The sequence below is a fragment of the Stenella coeruleoalba genome, assembly GCF_951394435.1.
Source record: "Stenella coeruleoalba genome assembly, chromosome: 15".
NCBI classification, from domain to species: Eukaryota; Metazoa; Chordata; class Mammalia; order Artiodactyla; family Delphinidae; genus Stenella; species Stenella coeruleoalba.
This window is the reverse complement of record NC_137161.1, coordinates 74,105,077-74,126,573: the sequence shown is the minus strand read 5'-3', so window position 1 is coordinate 74,126,573 and position 21,497 is coordinate 74,105,077. Positions and strand designations below refer to the sequence as shown.

Here is a 21,497-nt window from a genome sequence, read left to right as displayed (position 1 = left end):
CTTCATATTAACATGCACCTGTGTAATATTTGCCACAATGTTATTCTTTTTTTTTTTTGCGGTACTCGGGCCTCTCACTACTGTGGCCTCTCCCGTTGGGGAGCACAGGCTCCGGACGCGCAGGCCCAGCGGCCATGGCTCACGGGCCCAGCCGCTCCGCGGCATGTGGGATCTTCCCGGACCGGGGCACGAACCTGTGTCCCCTGCATCGGCAGGCGGACTCCCAACCACTGCATCACCAGGGAAGCCCTGAATTACGTTTTTAAAAGCATGAAATAGAATAATCAAGGGAACAGTAAAGGAAATCAATTATTTTTAAGTACAGTGTCACAATTAGTAGACAAAACAAATGTGTGATGTAATAATACTTGCGCTTCCTTGTTCGTGCATCAAATAATAAGATCTGACAGCGGGTAATAGCAATCATAATTTTGAAATACTGCAGTCGTAAGTGTAAACAACATGGGGAGATAATTCTGACAACTGTAACGTGGTAGGAAAACAGCGGCAAAATCACAGAACTGCTAATTCCATTGCACCATGTGGCCTGCATTCGTAATTGAAGGAAATGCTAGATTCCATTTAGAGATGGATGGAAATAAAGGTACATTCTTTCTCATCCAAATTCATGGGCCCTTTGATTCTATCCTCAGGCCGCCAAGGGTGAGAGTCCCCCAGGACCCCTGTCTGGTGCATTTCTTAGTCCTGTTTCCTGGCTTCTTTCTTCAGGCTTTCTCTGGGCAAGTCGCCATCTCTTTGTAGGAAACCCGTTCCCCGACTACAGGACACAGCTCCCTCTGACTTCCTCCCCTGCAGGGACAAGCCATAGAAATCAATCCACCCTGGCAGTAGGTAATAAGAATAACATTGTGGGGCTTCCCTGGTGGCGCAGTGGTTGAGAGTCCGCCTGTCGATGCAGGGGACACGGGTTCGTGCCCCGGTCCGGGAGGATCCCACATGTCGCGGAGCGGCTGGGCCCGTGAGCCATGGCCGCTGAGCCTGCGCATCCCGAGCCTGTGCTCTGCAACGGGAGAGGCCACAGCAGTGAGAGGCCCGTGTACCGCAAATAAATAAATAAAATTAAAAAATAAAAATAAATAAAAACATAATTCACAGCCTTCACCAGACTGCCAAAGGGATGCATGCACGAAAAGCCCCTCTAAAAATACTTTTATTTTTTCCGACTCTGAGAAGATTTCTTTGTAGATGGTAATTTTTCCCTACATTGAAATTATTTTTTCTGACTCTATGAAGATCTCTTTGTAGATGGTAAATTTTCCCTACTCTGGTTATTCCCAAGCCTTCAGTGCAATCTGTGATTTACATCCATCTGCTGTGTGATGATGGCCAGGTGGGGAATTGAGAGAAGGCAAAGGAAATCGCGCCCTTGCTCCAGCACCACCCCTCCAGGGGCTGATGACTTGGTAGCTGCTGCTTACTGAGAAAACACGGAGGCCCCAGAGTCCCAGGTGTGGACCGGAAGGGAAGCAGCAATGGGGCTGAGATGGTGCTAAGCCCTTAGATGGGGTCAGGTAACCAGAATCAGCTACAGGTGGATTGACTCACGTACATACTGAAGGCCCACCTGTTTCCCCCAAATATAATGTGAGGAGATGACCCTGTTAAGGGAATGAGACAGATATTCGGCCAACAGCAACACAGTGGTACCAGCTACTCCTTTTCTTTAAGTAAGTCCCACCAAAGCTCTGTGTGACCTGGGCCTGATTAATGACACTCTGAGTGACCCCTAGGGTTGTGGAATGGACCACTTGTATCATGACATGGGCTGGCCACTCTCTCTCCTGGAACGTATTTTATCGATTTCCCTGAAATCCTGTCCTGGTTAATGTCTCTGCCCATGTGGCGAAACTTCCTCTATTTGCCACCGTGGCTCTTTCTGCCCTGCCCTTTCTCCTTCTGGAGTCTGGCACACACGAGGTTAGGATAATTTAAAGACAGACAAATGCTTTTCTAACATAATAATGTTCTGAGTTATCCACAGGATTGTGGGTATCTTGACTCCCCACCACGCAGATTCTTATTCTTCCATGCCACCCGGCAGGAATCCAGAAGACGCTGAAAGAGGTACGTCACTGGGAACAAGTAGCATAACGATCCAGGATCCATGAAGGAAAACTGGGGGCGTTTTACAATGTGGTCCCCAAATTGAATCTCCTCGCCACTGATATGTGCTCTCTATGCCTCTACCCCCTGAATCTAGGAGGATCTGGACGGCTTTGACGGCCAGAATATGCCAGAAGGGATGCTTACAAGGCCAAGTCATAAAAGGCCAACCAGGCCCCAGCTGGTGCTCTTGGAAGGCTCATCCCTAGACGCTTGTCGTAGCAGCCAGAGGCCATGCTGGGAGAAGGACAAGCCATGTGGAGAAGTCATATGTAGATACTCCCAGCTGAGCTGCTCCTTCAGCCAGCCCAGCTCAGGCACCAAACATATGAGTCACCAAACGATTCCAGCCCCTGGCCATGGAGTCTTTCCAATAGAGGCACCGGACATCACAGAGCAGAGATAAGCCATCCCCACTGAACTCCTGACCCAGAGATCCCAAGAGCATAAGATGTTTGTTGGTTTATGGCATTGAGTTTGGGGTGGTTTATTGCAAAGCAGTAGTAGCTGGACTAAGAAGAACCCAGAGGTCCAGGGGGAAAAGGTTCCTGCAATGGCCACATGTGGACCATGGGTAGAGAGCTGGATGTGGCTCCGATGGGAGAGACTGGGGAAGGGACATCTGGTGGGACAGGCCTGCGGGGCCTCTGTGTCCCTCCAGTCCCCTTTGAGCTCTACGATGGGGAGGACTGACTGAACCCTGAGGGAAAGTGCTGTTTTCTACAGTCTTCTGCTGACAGCAAGTCTGTCAGGGCATGGATTTCACTGTCTCCCCCTCCCCCTGCCCCACTTTCCAGATAGGAGCAAAATGCTCAAATTAAAATTTGATACAAACACAGGGAGTGTGCTACATGAATTTGGTCTGGCCCAGGGATTCTCAATTTTTCCATAAAAGGGCTTCTGATGATAGAGAATGACGGGGTCATAGCCCAAAACATCCCACTGCAAGCAAGGACCCAGTTTTGAAGTCCAAGATTTTTGTCTTAAAAACTAGTATCTTGCACCAGAACATACCAAGCTTTGTTTTAATATTAAGCTGTCTTAGATTACCTGCCATGAGGTGAAAAATACATCGCATGAACGTGTACCCTGTTTATCCTATGATGCCGGACATGCTCTGGTCCATTGCTGCATCCCCCATGCAAATGCCAGGAAGATAGGCATATAGCATCCTGATACCCAAAGCTCTTCCAAAGAAATCAGGTTCCTAGGGGCCAACTGGGTTACTGACCATGGAGCACTTTTAGAGGAATACTTATTAATAACAATATTAACCATCAATTTGTGGCCTGTTTCACATAAAATAATAAAATAATGCCATTTGCAGCAACATGGATGGACCTAGATACGATCCTACTAGGTGAAGTAAACCAAAGACAAATAACATATGCTATCACTTATATGTGGAATCTTTGTTTAAAAAAAAGGATACAAATGAACTTATTTACAAAACAGAAACAGACTCACAGACTTTGAAAACAAACTTATGGTTACTAAAGGGGAAACGTGAGAGGGGAGGGATAAATTAGGAGTTTGGGATTAACATATGCTACTGTATATAAAATAGATAATCAGCAAGGACCTACTGTACAACACAGGGAACTCTACTCAATATTCTGTATTAACCCATAATATTTCCCATAATATTAGGGAAAAGAATCTGAAAAAGAACGGATGTATGTATATGTATAACTGAATCACTTAGCTGTATACCTGAAACTAACACAACATTGTAAATCAACTATACTCCAATATAAAATAGAAATTAAAATTTTTAAAAATGTGGTATGTTTTCTTAGAAGAATCATGCAGGAAATAATGGATCCTGGCTGAAAGGAGGATTTTGAAGAGACTTGAGTTAGAGAATCTCCAGGAGGGTGCAAGAGTGATCAAAGTTTCTCAGCTAAGATCATTTGTAACATTTTCTATGGAGTCCAGAATTTACACTTTGGCTATGCATGTAGATTTTTTCTTCGTGAAGACTGTGTTCTTGATCCCATGCCCCCTGGCTTCCTAAGAGACACTGCTCCACTAATTATCACCTTCAAGCCCTTCTCCTCTCTTGCCTCCTTCCCCTCCACTCCAGTGTCCCCTGTCCTCAGAAGCCCTTCCCTTAGGTAAATTGTTTCCTAATTCTGGAGAGCAATTTGGCAAATCTAGCCAAACGAAAAAAAAAAAGTGTATACTTTCTGACCCAGAAATTTCACTTCTAGAAAATTTATATTTAGATATACTTGCACAAGTTCATAAGGCTAAATAGTTAGAGATGCTCATTGCAGCACTGTTCGTGAGACCCAAAACGGAGGAGCCTAAACAGCTATCGAGAGGGGACTGGTGAAATCGATCAGAGTACAACAGAAAAGGATGTTGGTAATAAATTGTGGAGTGAAAACAATCTTGCAGGGTAATGTGACCACATCAGTGAGAACAAACTATGAATATTTAGGTGGATATAGGTTTATTGATTCTAGGTATACTGCACAACTTCAGGGGGGTGACATTCACATTGTATTCTTGTTTTATAATTGAATGGTGTGCCCTGGAGCCGTACAACTGCCTGGTGTGTGTGTGTGTGCGTGTGTGTGTGCGTGTGTGACATGTTCCAAGGCACACCCTGTGCATGAATTTACCCTAACACATAAACTCTATGGTGAGTGTTAATCCGTCTTTTCCATGAGCCTATAAACTGTAAGAGGAAAGGGATTATTTGTCTCTGAATTCCCAACACCCAGCACAAATCCTGGCACACCAGTTAATGGTATTTGGTTGAATATGGGTGCTAGCATTCCCTGGGCCCAGGGTATATCAGTTATGCATCATTTGCATAGAAATAGGCGTGTGCTAGGGAGAGGAAATTAACACTTAGCAGGTGATTTCTTGGCTTTTGCACACACACACACACACACACATATTTACTCATACCCAGTGTTCCAGGCTCACAGTGTATTTGGAAAAGCGAGCTAAGCCAAGATAAACCATTTTCTTTGCTGTACGACATCGCTAAGGTTTTAATATGCATTGATATTCTCTAACAGGTAGATATAGTATGGAGCATCACCTGAATTTCACCAACCATGAAGCACTTTTAGAGGAACATTTATTAACATTGATGTTCTGAGGATCATCACCTTGGAACATGTTGTACTAGAAGAATCAGAAAGGAAGTAAATAGGTCCTGAAAGGAAGATTTCCAAGAGATAGGGTCAATCTCCAGGAGAATGAAAGAGTGATTAAAAGTTTCCTAGCCAAGATCATTTGAAATTCAAGTTGGACGGCTGGAACTGATAGAGAAAGGGAAAGGGAAAAGAGTTGGCCATCATAACAAAAGAGGGCAGAGTACACTCGCTGATGTAACATTGTCTCAGCAGAGACCCTCCCAATTCTTCTGGGGACCTGCTGGGCTGTTGGTGAAGGTCCCAGGGAGAAGGAAATTGGGGTCACCAGATTTCCAGGTCCTAGTTGAAAATCTCCTGGTTTAGTAGGTAGAGCCCACAACCGTATAGATTTTGTAAACTCACCAGATAAATTCTGATGATGAGCTAAATTTTGAACTGCTCACTCCTTGGCATTGGTCCTTCTGCTCTAACACTATCCCTTGTTCCAGCCAGAACACGATCAGTGGACTGATGGGGGCAGAGGCCAGATCACAGCAAGTGAAGGCTGAGAAGTAAATGAAAGGTGGAGAAAGAGAACAAGTGTAGGCAATTTTTTCAAGAAGTTTGAAGAACATTTTCTTTAAAGTTCATATCAGCCTTTTTTTTTTAAAGATAAGTGACATCAGAACGAATGTTTGTGCTTAGGGGAAGAAGAAAGAGGTTGAAGAATAACCGAGGAGGTACAATTGATGGAATAAGGTCCCTGCAGAGAGGGTGGCAGGGAACAGATGCCTGGGCACAGGTGGCAGGTGGTCCTTGACCTGGTGAAAGGCGTCCTCCTCCACTATGATGGGCAGGGAGGGGCAAAGATGAGCTTGGATGCAGAAAAGGTGACAGACAGGTGCTCAGGAAGTTGAGAAGTTTCCTCCTGGGGCCTTTGTTTTATTTGGGAATGAGCAGGTAGCATCATTCTTAGATGAGTGGGTAGTGGGCGAAACAGTCATGGTGGAACATGGGGAGGAGACCTGGTCCCTAGGAGGACCTCTGAGTCCCACTGAAGACCAGCTGGAGTTGAAGGCTATGAGTATCACCTACCCATGTCCCATATCCATGTAAGATTTTCTCTCAGTATGCTCTATATACTGAAATAGGAATAACAGTGGTAAACACCATCAAGGAGGTTGTTAAAGCGGGGAGTATTGCAGTGTGAGTTCTGTGAGTTGAATCTGAAGGAACATGAGGTGGAAATGTTGCCTTGTCATCCACACGGTTTTAGCTTCCTCACGTGACATCAGGACTCTGGGCAGATGTGAGACAGAACAAGCACTAAGATATTCAAGGAGCGCGGGAGTGACTGGAAGGAAAGCAGGTGATGACAGCAAGGAGAGGTCAGAGGCGAGATTTTTACACAACTTTCTAGGAACCATGCTATGAAGGTCGACCAATAGTCTCTCCAAGTGAAAGGTCTCACTGTTCATCTCAGGGGCCCTGAAGTACCTCCCCATTCTCCCAAACGCACACAAACCTTGCTCCAACCAGAATGGGTCTTCTCTTTTTTTTTTTTTTTGCCTTACATACTGGGATTCTCCAGAGGACATATTTTGGAAAGGTTTTGTGACGAAAAAAGAACAAAACAAAAATGAACATCACTGATGAGACCCAACCCTTGCATTCAACCCGAGAAAGAACCCGCGGCTCCCAGTGAGCTGATGGAGGTGCCCACTCCTGCATCCTTCTACGGGACCATATGGTGTGTGCTCTCCCTGAGGATGCAGCCCCCAGAGCTAATGCTCGGTGATGAAACATCCTCATTAGGGCTGGTGACATGAATGCTGCTGGGGTCCAACAGAGCTGGGCATTGTGGGGAGGGAGGAGCAGTGGCCGTGGTGGGGCCATGGAATCCCCTGGACACCTGTTAGGGACACGAGGAGGGGAAATTAGGATGGGCAGACCAGGGGGGACTCTGGTTGATGACTCCAACCTAACTAGGGAAGCCAACTTAGTAACCAGGCAATAAAACTTGAGTTCGTTCTGCCCCTCACTGCTCAGGACCTTAAATCATGGAGGAGTTTATAGGTCCTGTTTATGTAGAAACTCTCTTTATAAGCTATTCAGAGCAGGGGTGGGAGGGAGTAATAGGGAGAGAAAAATTCCCTTTGAATTTCTATTGCTTTCAGAGTCAGCAATTTAATGAGTCATGCATTCTAAATCCTTGCTTTGTCTACACGTTTTCATGTCAAAATACTAAAAAACACTTTGCTTGGAACATGGGCTATTTTTAGCTCAGGTACCAACAGTGCACATCCATTTCTCCCCATATTAGAAAAGCTTCCTTTGGGCTGGGTTGCAGCAACACCATGGTAGTGGGGTTGTTTACTAGCTGTGGTTTTCTGAAGCTACCTGGGTATCTCTCTATCCTTGGTGACTCTCTTCCAGTTGGTCTCCTGGGCCTACTGACCATTCATGAGTCAGCTCCAGACCTGGTCAAAAGAGTTCCAGGTCTCAGAGTCTGGACAAAACGGGAAGAGCATCCTTTCAAGCCTCCAGCCCAAGGAGTCAGCACCTTGGTGGGCCCGAGAGAAGCAGGGCTCCACTGCTATGGGCCCTTGCAAGACTCTTCAGAGTAGAAGAGAAGGAAGGTCCCCAGCTACAGGCCAACTCCAGATTCATCAAGAGAAAGCCTGGCCACACTTTGGCAAAGACATAGGAATAGACATTCTGGGGAATTCTGTAATCTTCCAGACTGACAGGCAGGAGAATGGGCTGGGAGGAGGCTAGAGGGTCCTACCTCTCCAGTCCCTGCCTCTGCATGACGTCTCTCTCCACAGGCCACTGCAGTGCCCCCAGCCAGCTTCAGCTACCCCACTGCTTTTGTCCCACCAGTGATAGTTCACTCCTCTGCGTCTCCTGGGGACCACCTTCTCTGAAAGGCTCCAACTTAGAGTATGAATAACAAGCACCTTACCTGCACCTCGTGAGTAGCTGACCAACTTCAAGAATGGAATACAAAACCAATATCTGAAGGAACTGGGGTGAGGAGCTGCCCCACTTCTCATTGTCTCTCCACCGGTTCCACCCACATATTTATAGCAGAAGCAACCATGTTCATACTCTCTGCCCTCATCCCCTGGACACTTGATTTGATCAGGAGTGGGCAGCTATGAGCCTGTTCCCCAGGGATTTTGGAACTAGGACCATACTAATTCCCAGTTGAGGCTGACTGCCAAATTGGCAGCAACTTGATAGCGATAATTTTTACTATATATTGACAGAGAAACCAGACAGACATAGACAGGCAGAAAGAAACAGCTTTCTCGGGTTTTTCACTTCCCTGAGGCTTTGGATTTTCTGACATACCTTCTCCCACCCTCCACCAGTGCCTGGGATCTTGTGTTACGATGTTAGATATTTCTCTTTTCGCTTAGGAGACTTCTACTGGACTTCTGTTACTAGGAACCAGATTGGTACCAGGAGATGGGAAAATGGTCTGGGGCAGGAAGGTGGGACACGTGGAGGAGACTCCTCCTGACTTTATAATTTTGCCCACCCTGCCCATACCAGGCACAACCACCTGGACCCAGAGTGTTTCAGGACTGAGGCCCCTGATGCTCTGTAAACTAGTCCCAGTACTCAACACCTGTGTTTTATCTGAAGGAGGCTCCCAGCCAAGGAACCGGAGGACAGGGATGCAACCTTCTCTACTCTGTGAGACTTCACTGACGGAAAGTTACACAAAACATGTTCCAGGTGGGCTCTTTTCCCTTTACCCTCTACATCCAAGCCCTGGTGCAGACTGTGGCCATGGAACTTCATTCCTTGGCCCCATCTCACCCCTCCTCCTTTTAGCTGTCTCTCTCTGTGCACTGCACAAAGAAATCGTTGAGAAATGTGTGTGTCTGCCTGCAAGGAGGGAGCAAGCAAAAGTGTCATGTCTGTTGGTGTGTGGGTATGACTGTGAATGTGTGATGAGAACAAGCCAGGAGCCGAGAGGCCCTCAGCCCTGGGGTCCGAGAGGAGTTCATGCTCTCCCCCACAGAGAAGCTGATGGCTTGCGAGAAGCAGATTCATTCCTCTTGGGCTACTACTGCCCCCAGAAATGAGGGAAACTAAACTGCCTAACTCATGCTCATCACAGTTCTGGCCCCAAAACTCTAAATCCCAAAGTCACAGGAACAAATAGGGAAATATTTTTTAATGTGGGAGTATGTTGAGTAAAAAAGGGTTTCTGACTCCACTGGACTTCTTTTTCTGTTTGCTGCATGATATCTTCTCATCCACTAAGGTGGGCAACTCTCCTTATCCTCTGTAGCATCAGCCACATCTGTCATTTGCCACAGACCCCATAGGACATGCAGAACCATTTCTCTGCCCCAGTCCTTCCCTCCTTCCCTCCCAGGGCAAGTGCCCAGGATGCTATCACTTATTCCAGACTGAGAATAAACCAAACGGGGATTTCATCCTTGGACTGGACCATGCCTCCTGCTGGGGCTCCTCTCCAGGCTGGGGAGGCCCAGGTCAGGTCGTCCTCTGACCCCTGACCAGCTTTCCTGAGCAGAACCTCCCTCTGAGCCTGCCTTCAGTATATGTCATTTCAGCTTCATGTTGCCCTCTTCCAGACCTTCCCTCAGAGTCGATGAGAATGGCTCACCCTGCAGGTCAGCACACCCTTGGCCAAAGATCCTATCAGCTCCCACCTTGATTTCCCAAACAATGAGTTGTACTGGAGAAGGTTCTGGATAGAGTCTTACAGCATCCTGTGCTGGTCCCTGCTGTCCAGCCCCCAGCTCTGGAGAGAAATTGCTGCAGATCAGAAATATGTCCACTTCCTTTATTCCCCCAGAAGCCTAACCCTGAACTCACAGTCCCCACCATAAACACTCGTGGCCCCCACTAGGAGCTGGTGACAGAGAGGGCTGGGGATCCCATTCCAGACAGCCTTGGGGAGACCACAGCAGAACATACCTGTTTAAAGGGCTCACCCAGACCAAATCCTCGATGTCAGCTTCACACAGATCAAAATTTCTTTCTATACAAAACCACCCAGAGTTGAAATTCCTCTTGAGTTTTTACAGCCATGAATGTCTCCAAGGAAAAGAAAGAGAGTAGGATCAAACCCACAGAAGCCTGTGACTTAGAACACATACAACCCCTCCCCCTGAGCTGACCTTCTCACCCATAATCGGGGGAGAGGCAGGGGAGTCCAATGGTTAGGAACAAGTTTTTGGATTCAGAGACATGGGTAGGAGTCCTGGGCTGACCTTTGCCTGTTTGATCTGGTCTACGTGATGTTGTTCACTGGTTGTTTTACTGTTCTCCCGTAAAAAAAAAAAATGGGGTTAATAACACCCGTATGGGGTTATTGTGAGGAGTAATTGAAATTATCTATGCAGAGCTCCTGCTTCTGTGCCACCACAGAGTACACACACTATAAATGGCATCGGTTGCTTTTTTTTTTCGAACAACCCCCTCCAACCTAATCAGTCCCTAACAGAGTCAGCTTTCAAACCCATCCCCTTGCCGCTGCATGCATCTCAGATAAAATCAATGGATAGCTGTCAGGCTCAAGACAGATCGTCAAATCTCTGGCCCAGCTGGGACGCGCATCCCCTTGGGGCCCCTCCCTGGTGTCCTGTCCCCAGACACTCGGCACAAAGGCTTCCAGCCCCCATGCCACCCCCTACCTGCGGGCTGAACACAATCAAGTCCTGAGCAAACATTCAAGAAAGCTCGTTTCTCCGGGGGTTTGGGGGAGAAGACTTGCCAAGTGGGGAAGTCGGGGGCCTGGGTCCTCAGCGGCTCCTCTCCCCCTCCGGGGGCTCCTCTGCCCCCCTTTTCCTCATTCTCAGGCTTCCCCTCTCCAGGTTGCTCAGGCAGCCGCATCGGGGGTCCAGGGCGATGTTCTCAGAGAGATTTGTGAGTACACCAAGGGAACGTCAGCAGAGACGCTGAGATTCTGCAAGGAGTTGACAGAAACTTACTGCCTGTACAGTCTAGTGGTAATCTACTCAAAGTCAGTTGCCTCAATAACTCACACCCTCCCTTCCGCATTTAAACAGGACAACCGTAGAAACACAGTCCTGGCACAAGAAATATAACTGCGGTTGTGACAGATGTTTAGTTATTGATAAGGCCTCGATGTCACCAGCGGGTATTACACAACAAGCCAATAATGTGCCTTTGGAACCGACCATCATATTTACAGGTTCTTTTCCACTCCCGCTCCTGCGGGCTTTGCTGTGGTGTAAGCTATGCGGAGGGAGCTAGCACAGCCAGTGTGATTGCAGCCTGCAAGAAAGCCCAGCGCCCTGCCAGCAGAATTTGCTTTCTTGCCGTTGACACCAACAGAGCCACAGAAACAAAGTGTATGTGGCGGCGGGGGTGGGGGGGGGCAGAGAGGTTAGCACAGCCGTCTAGTGGAGAGGACTCTTGCCGAAGCTCTTAAGCTTGTGACGTCACTTGCCATCCCAGGGCAACGTCACCCTAACTTCCTTAGACAAAGCAAAGAGCATCCCGGACTACGCGGCCCTTTACCAGCTCCAGTCCAGACTTGCTTCCCACGTGTATGGAGCCTCTGGGTGGGCTTGAAGTCGCCGAGGGGGACTTCCTCTCTCTCCCCACCCCTGCCATCGGGTCAACCTCTACAGTCCTCTACAACTCTGCTCAGGTTAAGGCACCTGGCTGGCTTAAGGCGCCCCTCATCTGTGCCTGTGTCATCCATGGCCTCTATCTCTCTCCCCTCCCAACACTGCACTGAGAAAAGCTCCAGGCAAGGAATCGTTCAGATGCACTTGTGTCACCTGGGCCCAGGCAGGGATGACCTGAGAATAAGCAGTGATCAATAAAACACTTATTGAACTAACATTTACTTGATATTGGTTTCTCTTTGGTTTCACATTGAAGTTTAAAAAATAATAATAATAAAACAAAGAATCTCCAGAGATGTGAAGTATAGAGAGGTTAACTGGGAGAATCCTGGTGATGGACTGAACGAGCCCTGGACACTGTGGATCGAGCCCTTGCCTGAGAAAGCTGGCCCGTGGGAAGGTCTGCACATGGCAGTGGGCAGTGGCCTCTCCCAGCAACATCCATCCCCATCTTCCATCCCTCACAGCTCGGCCCCTGCACCTCGCATCCTGGGAAGAGGCTCCCTTGCAGCCTCCTGATTCTGACCAGAGGTACATTTCCATAACTGGGAAGTGTCCTCCTGGAGAAGCCAGCCCATAGGAGATGAGGCTCAGAAAATGGTCTTAGGAAGCATGAAGCCGTGGAGAGGTGTGTGCAAATGTGATCATGGTTGTAAATCTGTACATGCGGTAGGCCTTGAGTGTCAGCCCCACCCCAGGTCAGATGGGACAGGCTCAGCCCTATGCCTAACGTGTGTCAGTTAGTAGAATGAATGAACGAGAGACACACAAACTGTCTGTGTGCCTTATGCCTTCCACCTTGAGCAGAAATCCCGATCATCTAGGTCAGGGCTGGGCCAGATGGTGTCTGGGTGCTCCTGATTCTATGAGGTTTGAGGCACAGAGTTGGGTCCTCCCCGAAAAGAGGGCTTCTATCTCCTGTGATTGGGCTGGAACCTCCCAAAGACTGGAACCACAGGGATACCCTATAGAGAGAAAGCTTCCCAAAGCCAGAAGCCTTGTCTCACCAAACGGGAGTGTAACACATTCACGCACTAGCACTTGTCTGCAGACTCACCTCCCCCAGCGCTACTTGTCTTCAGGCGCAAACACACTCGCACACACACACACACACGCACACACACCAGCACTGTCACACACACTCTCCACACCGGTCTTCAAACACTCACAGCCTGTGTGTGATCTCAACCCCAAATTCAGCCCCTAACCTCGGACACACACACAAGAAGGACTCACCCCACAGCCACACAGGCACATACCACCCCCGTCAACATGAGCACCCATACGCACCCTCACACACACACACAACTCACATGTTCACACACACGACAGCGCCCGCTTACCCACACGTGCTGCACACACACCTATACTCTTTGAGTCTCTAGTTATCATGTTAAGTTGAAAAGGAAAAACAAGCTTCCTGTGTCATTATCCTAGAAATGCAAAAGAAAAGTGACATTTTATTTTCAGATATGCTTTTAGTTGCCATGACAGTCCCAGCACCGCGAAAGCTGTGATTGGTGGCAAATGCAGATTTCTAAAGAGAGTAATTAGCTCCCTATATACACGAACTTCCAAATACACTGAGTGCCCTCCCTTGTCAGTTCCCTCCAGGCAGAGTGGACACCAGGGCAGGAGCAGCCCGCAGTGCTAGTCTGGCTGCCAAGACGGCAGGTGATAGGACCTGCCAGGAGCTCTCAGCAAGGATGTGCAAGACGATGGTCACAGTGGCTTCAGAACCCAATCCCCTTAATTACTTGGAACTTGCTCTTAGCTCAACAGGAGCATGGCACTGGGGGTGGCAGCTTCCCATAAGGAACAATTGTTCCTGCCGTTCAGCTGGCCTCTGGTGCCCTTCACTGTGGCATTCGTGATGTGCCAGAGAAACGCAAAGCCAGGGGCTGGTCCCTCAGCCAAAACGGGCGTGGGCTCCTCCACCCAGAAGCCGTCTCACCAGAACGCTCCTCTCCAGGTCACGACTGGCCTGACACACGATGGCAGAAGCCAAGCTGCCTTCCACAAGCTGGGACTGACCGCCCATGGCCAACTAATGAGCCACCCTACGTTGGCATCTGGATAGAAGATGGACCTGCGTCTCCCCATTTTGCTAGGAGCTTCTCAAAGACTGAGCCATGGCACATGCGCCTCCCAAGTCGCCAATGGCCTACAGTAAATACCTACAGGAACTACTCTTTGTCCCCGAATTAACTGGTTACCTCATGTCCTGATGAGATTCCTAAGGGCAATTAATTTCCAGAATTTCTCCTCTGAGTCTGTCTGACAGTTGTCTTTATTGTCATCATCTGAAAGATTGGCCAGGAGCTGGTTTTTGAGCCCAAGTCTTGAAGTTAGAGCTTTGGACTAATTCCTGGACCCATATGTGTGTTCTCTTCAGCTTTTCCTTTCAGCAAATGACCCACCCACTTCCTTTAGCACCTAAAATGTTCCCTGAGCACCAGCCAACCAGTGTGAGTCACTCTGGGCTACCCAAAATGTGATGCTACCTTGGTTCTGCCCTCAAGGTGCTCCACTGGCCCTGTCACTTTTACCAACCCATAATATGCAGGGATTGGGGTAGTGACGGACGCGGTTAAGAACGTGGCTAATTGAATCAGACCATGCAGTGCAAAGTGGTTCTGCCACTTATAGGCTCTGTGATCTAAACTCTCTGTGCTTCAGTTCCCTCACCTGCAAAATGGGCCTGATAATAATAGCACCTACTTTGTACGTGTAATATAAAGTGTTTGGCCCAGAGTAAGTACCACATGCACTAGCTATCGTTATTCATAAATTTATTTATTTAATTTATTTATTTTTGGCTGCATTGAGTCTTTGTTGCTACGCACGGGCTTTCTCTAGTTGCGGTGAGGGGAGGCTACTCTTTGTTGCGGTGCACGGGCTTCTCATTGTGGTACCTTCTCTTGTTGCGGAGCACGGGCTCTAGGCACGTGGGCTTTAGTAGTTGTGGCACCCGGGCTCAGTAGTTGTGGTTCGCGGGCTCTAGAGTGCAGGCTCGGTAGTTGTGGTTCACGGGCTTAGTTGCTCCGCGGCATGTGGGATCTTCCCAGACCAGAGATCGAACCTGTGCCCCTTGCATTGCCAGGCGGATTCTTAACCACTGCACCACCAGGGAAGCCCCTAGCTATCGTTATTCATTCCTGCCTTTTGCACCTAACAGGCAGTGGCTGAGCACTCACTCTGCTCAGATGGTGCTGGGATGACCCCAGAGTGAAACGCGGGGAGGGGCAGAAGTGAATCCACCATAGATACAGCCCCACAGAGCTCAGAATGAAGCTGCAGACACAGACACAAATACACAGACCAAAGGAGGCTGCTCCTGCTCTTTCAGTTTGAAGAGTCAGTTTGTCACACCATTGTAGAGCGATTATATTCCAATAAAAATAAATAAATAAATAAATAAATAAATAAAATAAAATAAAAAAGGAGTCCATTTGTCCCTGAGGGTATTTTGGGAGGCGGAGGTTTTGATACTCCTCTTCAGTGTCACCAAATATGTTCTTAAATGGATCCCACGACTGCCTCTGAGGAAGGGGGGCATATGGATACAGTCTGGGAGAACTGGTCAACCTCAGCATTCCAGCACCTGCGGCTCTGACCATCCAGTTGGGTGCATGGGTCACAGGCAAACTCAGTCCTTCACAGATTTCAGTCCCTTTTGGCGTATCTAAAATTACAGTCACTGTGGGAGCAGGGGATGGATGAAAATCTAATGTTTATGAACAGAGTGTATGAGCCTGCATTGTTTATTGGCATGAATAATTCATAAATACGGGGTAGATGGTTCTATTTAGTTTCTGGAAAACCTAAGAAACAGTGCTTCCCAAGCTGATACTCTAAGACCTAGTTCAAACGTTCACCAGGAAACGCCCTGTCCACTCTGATCACACTGGGCATCAGGTTAGAGGCTCCTGTGTCTTGTGTCCCCTGAAACATTTGACGGCTCTTGACAGCCACGTTATAATTATAATTGTATCCTCTGTAATGCTTGACAAGGGTTTTGCATGTGAGTTTTTTCTCTCAAAACCCTCCACACATGTCATCAGATTTGATCCACAAATAAAATTTATTTTTGTTACCACTGAATATAATCCTGTTTTTTTGTTCATCACTTTTTAAAAACTCGTTATTGGGGTATTTTTTTAGTATCTTTCAAGTATATAATACATTATTATTACCTAATGCTGATTATTATTACCTAATTATTATTACCTAATGCTAATACATTATTATTACCTAATGCTGTACATTAGGTCTCCAGAAGTTATTTACCTTATAACTGAAAGTTTATACCCTGTGGTCAACATCTTCCCTTTGCCCCCACCCCTCAGCCCCCACTAACTACCATTCTACTCTGTTACCACGAGTTCAACATTTTTTTTTTAGATTCCATATGTAAATGAGGTCATGCAGTATTTGTTATTCTGGATCTGTCTTATTTCACTTAGCATAATGTCTTCCACGTTCATCCATGTTGTTGCAAATAACAGTATTTCCATCTTTTATATGGTCAATTGATATTCCATTGTATGTATACACCACATTTTCTTTATCTACTCATCTGCTGATGCACACAGGTTGTTTCCATATCTTGGTTACTGTGTATAATGCTGCAATGAACACGAGAGTGAAGCTATCTCTTTAAGGTAACGATTTATTTCCTTTGGCTATATACCCAGAAGTGAGATTGCTGGATCTTATAGTAGTTCTATTTTAATTTTTTGAGAAACCTCCATACTGTTTTCCACAGTTGTACCAATTTACGTTCTCACCAACAGTGCCCAAGGGTTTCCGTTAATATAATTCTGTTTGAAGGTACCTTCTGGACAAAGTGTTGAGTGGAGTCGGTCATGCCACGTGGGATTTAGCGAGGAACTTGCTGAAAGCAAGAAGCCAGAGGCATAGTGTAGTGAGGTCCAGCCAGCCCCCAAGCTAAGTCCTGCCTTCACTGTAACACGTGAGCACTGGAGCTCCTTCTATAGAGGAGACGTGCTCAGAGTGATGAACAAAAAGGTCTGACCACTGTGCTGGTGTTTACTGACTCTGAGACACTGTCATCCTGGGAGGTAATTGCTCACCAGCCTCTTAAGCATTTTAATACTAAGGAGTATTCAAAACACAAATAAAAGATTAAAAATAACCTGCTGGTCTAGCACATAGGAAATGTTCACTGAGTTCTTGAAAAATGGAAAGGCACATGTTAACTGCTCCCTTCAATGTGACATAAAAATGAAATGTCATTTTCTCCCTGTTTTGTCCAAAACCAGCTTGATATCATGAAAATAAAATGTATACCCAGGTAAAGCCAAGATTCTAAGCCCAAGTCGGAAAACTAGAACTAGTCCCTCAAAAGCACCTGCAACACAATTCTGTGAGTGCTACATCTCAGGAGCCCTAATGTCACTTCACGTACTGGCTTAGACTCACACGAGCAAAACATCCTAAACCCTAGTTCCTCAAAATGAAAACCAAGAACTGTAAATAGATCAGAGCAATTAAAGTTGAAAACCACAATAAAATAGGAAACAATGGATATTTCCTTAACATAAACACACACATCCACATCAGTTCAAAAGGCAGCATCCATGGGACTTCCTTGGTGATGCAGTGGTTAAGAATCCACCTGCCAATGCAGGGGACACGGGTTCGAGCCCTGGTCCAGGAAGATGCCACATGCCGCGGAACAACTAAGCCCGTGTGCCACAACTACTGAGCCTGTGCTCTAGAGCCCGCGAGCCACAACTACTGAGCCCGCGTGCCACAACTACTGAAGCCCGCGCACGTAGAGCCCGTGCTCCGCAACAAGAGAAGCCACTGCAATGAGAAGCCCGTGCACCGCAAGGAAGAGTAGCCCCTGCTCGCCGCAACTAGAGAAAGCCTGCGTGCAGCAACGAAGACCCAACGCAGCCAAAAATAAATACATTTTTTACAAAAAGGCAGCATCCAGTCTCTTACTTATGAAGAAACACCAGAGACTTAATTGTTAAAATCAGGAAAAAGTCACTGTCACCATGACCATTCACTGCACTGTTCACTGCCTTCTCTACTAGAAACTGTATTGTAGGCATTAACCAACATGATTAGACAAACAATTATAGACATAAGATTGCAAAGCAAGAAACAAAACAAAATGAACCTCTCCCTGAAGATATGACCATCTATCTGAAAAACCCAAAAGAATTCATGAAAAATCTATTACAGATAACGTACTGGCACCAGAATAGACACATAGATCAAAGGAACAGAATAGAGAGCCCAGAAATGAACCCACATTTATATGGGCAATTAATCTACAAAAAGGAGGCAAGAATATATACAACCGGGAAAAGAAGGCCTCTTCAAAAACTGGTGCTGGGAACACTGGACATCTACATGCAAATGAATCAAATTGGACTACTCTTTCACACCAGGCACAAAAATAAATTCAAAATGGATTAAAGACTTAAATGTATGACCTGAAACCATGAAACTTCTAGAAGAAAACATAGGCAGTAATCCCATTAACATTGGTCTTACTAATTTTTTTTTTTTGGATATGTCTCTTCAGGCAGGGAAACAAAAGCAAAAATAAACAAATGGGACCACTTCAAATTAAAAAGCTTTTGCAGGGGAATTCCCTGGTGGTCCAGTGGTTAGGACTCCACGCTTTCACTGCCAAGGGCCCGGATTCAAGCCCTGGTTGGGGAACTAAGACCCCACAAGCCACGCAGAAAAGAAACATAAATATAAAATTTTAAAGTGAAATAGGGACTTCCCTGGTGGTCCAGTGGCTTAGACTTTGTGCTCCCAATGCAGGGGGCCCGGGTTCGATCCCTGGTCAGGGAACTAGATCCCACATGCCGCAACTAAGAGTTCGCATGCCACAATGAAAGATCCCACAAGCCGCAAAGAAGATCCCGCGTGCTGCAACTAAGGCCCGGCGCAACTAAATAAATAAATATTTAAAAAATAGTAATAATAAATAAAGTGAAATTAAAACCCTGAAATCTAATTTGAATAAGAATATTAGTATGAATTCAGGATTAAGTTTTCTCTTTCAAGATAATGTGTGTCCCAGTTTTGCCTCTGTGAAGGCTCCAAAGTAATAAAACTCAGTAGCAATAGCATCACTAGCATTCAAACTGTGATCTCTAAATACCATTTCTAGCTGTAAGTAATCAGCTCCAAGGGAGGAAATGTAAAAGTCAGCCTGGGACTTCTTATCAGGCCTGAATGCAAGTAAGCTCCCAGTGATGTCAAGTGACAGAGGAACAAATTTGAAGAAATGTCCAACGGCCAGATATGGGGAAATTCGTTAATCTGAAAATTGATATGAATGTTAACTGCTAAGGCAACAACTAATTATTATTTTTAAAAATGACAAATGAAACAATCGAGCAATTACTCTGCCTTTTCTATACAGACTGCATTATCAGGTAACCAAACATTTGATGAGACAAAGTTCTTCTTTGGCGAGGAATCATGACTAACAAATTAAGATGGAATGATAGAACGAGAGCATACCATTCTACCACCTCAGATGAAATAACAGCTCTAGGTAATGATCATCAATGGCTACTAAAACCATTAGGTGCAAGGTTGATAGCGAACTTGATGACGGATGAATCAGGCTGACAGAACCACAACCTTAATCAGCATCGACAAAGTGGGACAACCAGACACAAAGTGCCTTCTGATGTGAGGCAAGAGGAAGCACGTGGCATGACTTAAAAGAGTTCTTTATATAAAGACTAGAATCTGAATCTAATCAAACCCTCAGTTATAAATATAAGGTCACAAGAGCATAGAGAAATATGTTAAACAACACGTGAGAAGGGAGCAAGCCAAAACCAGAATGTGGGAAATGTACAGGGAAATTACACCATTTCTAACAACAAATGAATGGTATAGAAAGAAAAGGAGGGCAACTACTATGGAATAAAAAAACCGAGAGAGAACTATCAACCAACTGTGATGTGCGGACCCTATGAATAAACTACATAATTGAGGCAACAGGGAATATAGAACACGGAGATGATACTGAAGAATTATTGTTAATTCTGTTGGGAGTGGCAGTAGTATTTTAGTCGTAGTAAATAAAAGGCGTCTTTATCTGTTAGAGATACATAATGAAGTATTTACATGTGAAATTACATGTTAGAAGAAGAAAAGTAAAACAAGATTGAAAGAACATCAGCAATTACTGAAGTGTGTGTTTGGATACATTAGTTTCATTACACGTGTCTCTCTTACTTTTGTGTATATTTGAAAATTTCCATAGTAAGAAGTTTTTTAAACGGTTGGAAACAGAGCTTGGTGAATCTGGATCTTGGCACGGTATCTTGTGTCTTAAGGGCAACGAAACATACTCTGGACACATAAGGGCAGTTTGGCATTCAAGTGGGGCTGACACTTAACAGCATTTGCTAACATGAGCAGTTATGGAGATGGGGAAGCCAGGTTAGAAACCAGGGCACAAGACAAGGGTCTCTTCATAGCTTTCCTGGGCTGAGTAAAATGGCATCAGAGGGTTTCTGTCATCCTTGCTATGATCACTGCTAGGCCTGTCCCTACAGGTACTCTCAGAGCTCGGCATCGGTAGACACCTAGTAAATGTTTGTTGAATGAATGTCAGATGTTATCAGGTCAACCATCTATAGGCTGTGCTGTGATGCATTTTAAACAATCCACCCCTGCTCACAGTTATCCCTCTCACACTAACCTATGACGATGGCTCTAATTTGCACAATCATAGATGCTCCTTCGGTCGCTGGCGTTGTCATAGCGATTGTTCTCAAATGTGGGATCTCTACACAGTGAAGGGTCCTAACTGGTTATAAGGTAAATGGCCAGTAAGTTGTTACTAATAATGGTAAAACACTTAAGAGAAGTATGTTGTTAGTCTTACTTCCTAGTACGAGGATATTAACATAACCAGAGAGTCTCGCGTGGAACGGCACAAAACAGGGGGGACATCTACTCCCTCTTCAAAGGCCCTGGGAGGCTCTCACTCCTACACAAGGTCCAAGCGCAACAGGCAGAATGTCCCCTTCTCCCAGGCCAGCAGACCCGGTGGAACTTGGTGTTCAGCAATTCCACCAGCCCCAGCCCTTCGGGCCGAGTCACTCGGCTGGGACCCCATGCTGCCCCCCACCTTAATCTCACCCAGGCCCTTGATGACTGGGCACCGCATCCATCCTCTGACACAAGGACATGGGACCTGAAGGGTCTCGGAGTCAGATGGAGCCCTGCTTGCCGTGTGGGCACAGACCCAGGCTCAGGTTTCCCTTTAGGCAGGCCCCCTTTGTCCTGACCCCCTCATCATCAACACCAACTGACACCATCTATCATCAGTTCCAAGACTGATTATTTCATGGTTTAAAAGCTCTGAAATCAAGGTGCCTTTTACAATCACTGGCATCTTAAACTGGACAAAACATCTAGTAACAGTTACACAAGTTGAGTGCTTGCTCAAGTATGCCAGGCATACTTCGAGGAGCTTTTCATGAATTTATTCATTTAGCCTGCATGATAACCCGATGAGGCAGGTGCTAAGATTAATACTGTCCCCATTTCAGAGATGAAGAAACTGAGGTCCAGAGGTGGTGAGTGGCAGAAGGGCAAGCTGTGCTCCCAA

The 21,497-nt window shown here is 46.3% G+C and overlaps 2 protein-coding genes across 3 annotated transcripts in view; both read right to left on the bottom strand.

The window, feature by feature from the left end:
• Positions 1–21,497, bottom strand: part of LOC307198930 (S-adenosyl-L-methionine-dependent tRNA 4-demethylwyosine synthase TYW1) — a 286,923-nt gene that overhangs the window by 5,044 nt on the left and 260,382 nt on the right. The window lies entirely within an intron of this gene.
• The window catches only part of CALN1 (calneuron 1), a 495,446-nt gene that overhangs the window by 418,821 nt on the left and 55,128 nt on the right, over positions 1–21,497 (bottom strand). Inside the window, exon 1 of one of the 2 annotated variants that reach the window (XM_079946288.1) lies at positions 10,977–11,414. The exons of the other annotated variant lie outside the window; for it this stretch is intronic. Within the exon in view, the coding sequence (XP_079802414.1) occupies positions 10,977–11,099 (123 nt within the window). The 5' untranslated portion in view covers positions 11,100–11,414. Of the gene's footprint in view, positions 1–10,976; positions 11,415–21,497 lie in introns of those variants that run through there. 2 annotated transcript variants of the gene reach the window in all.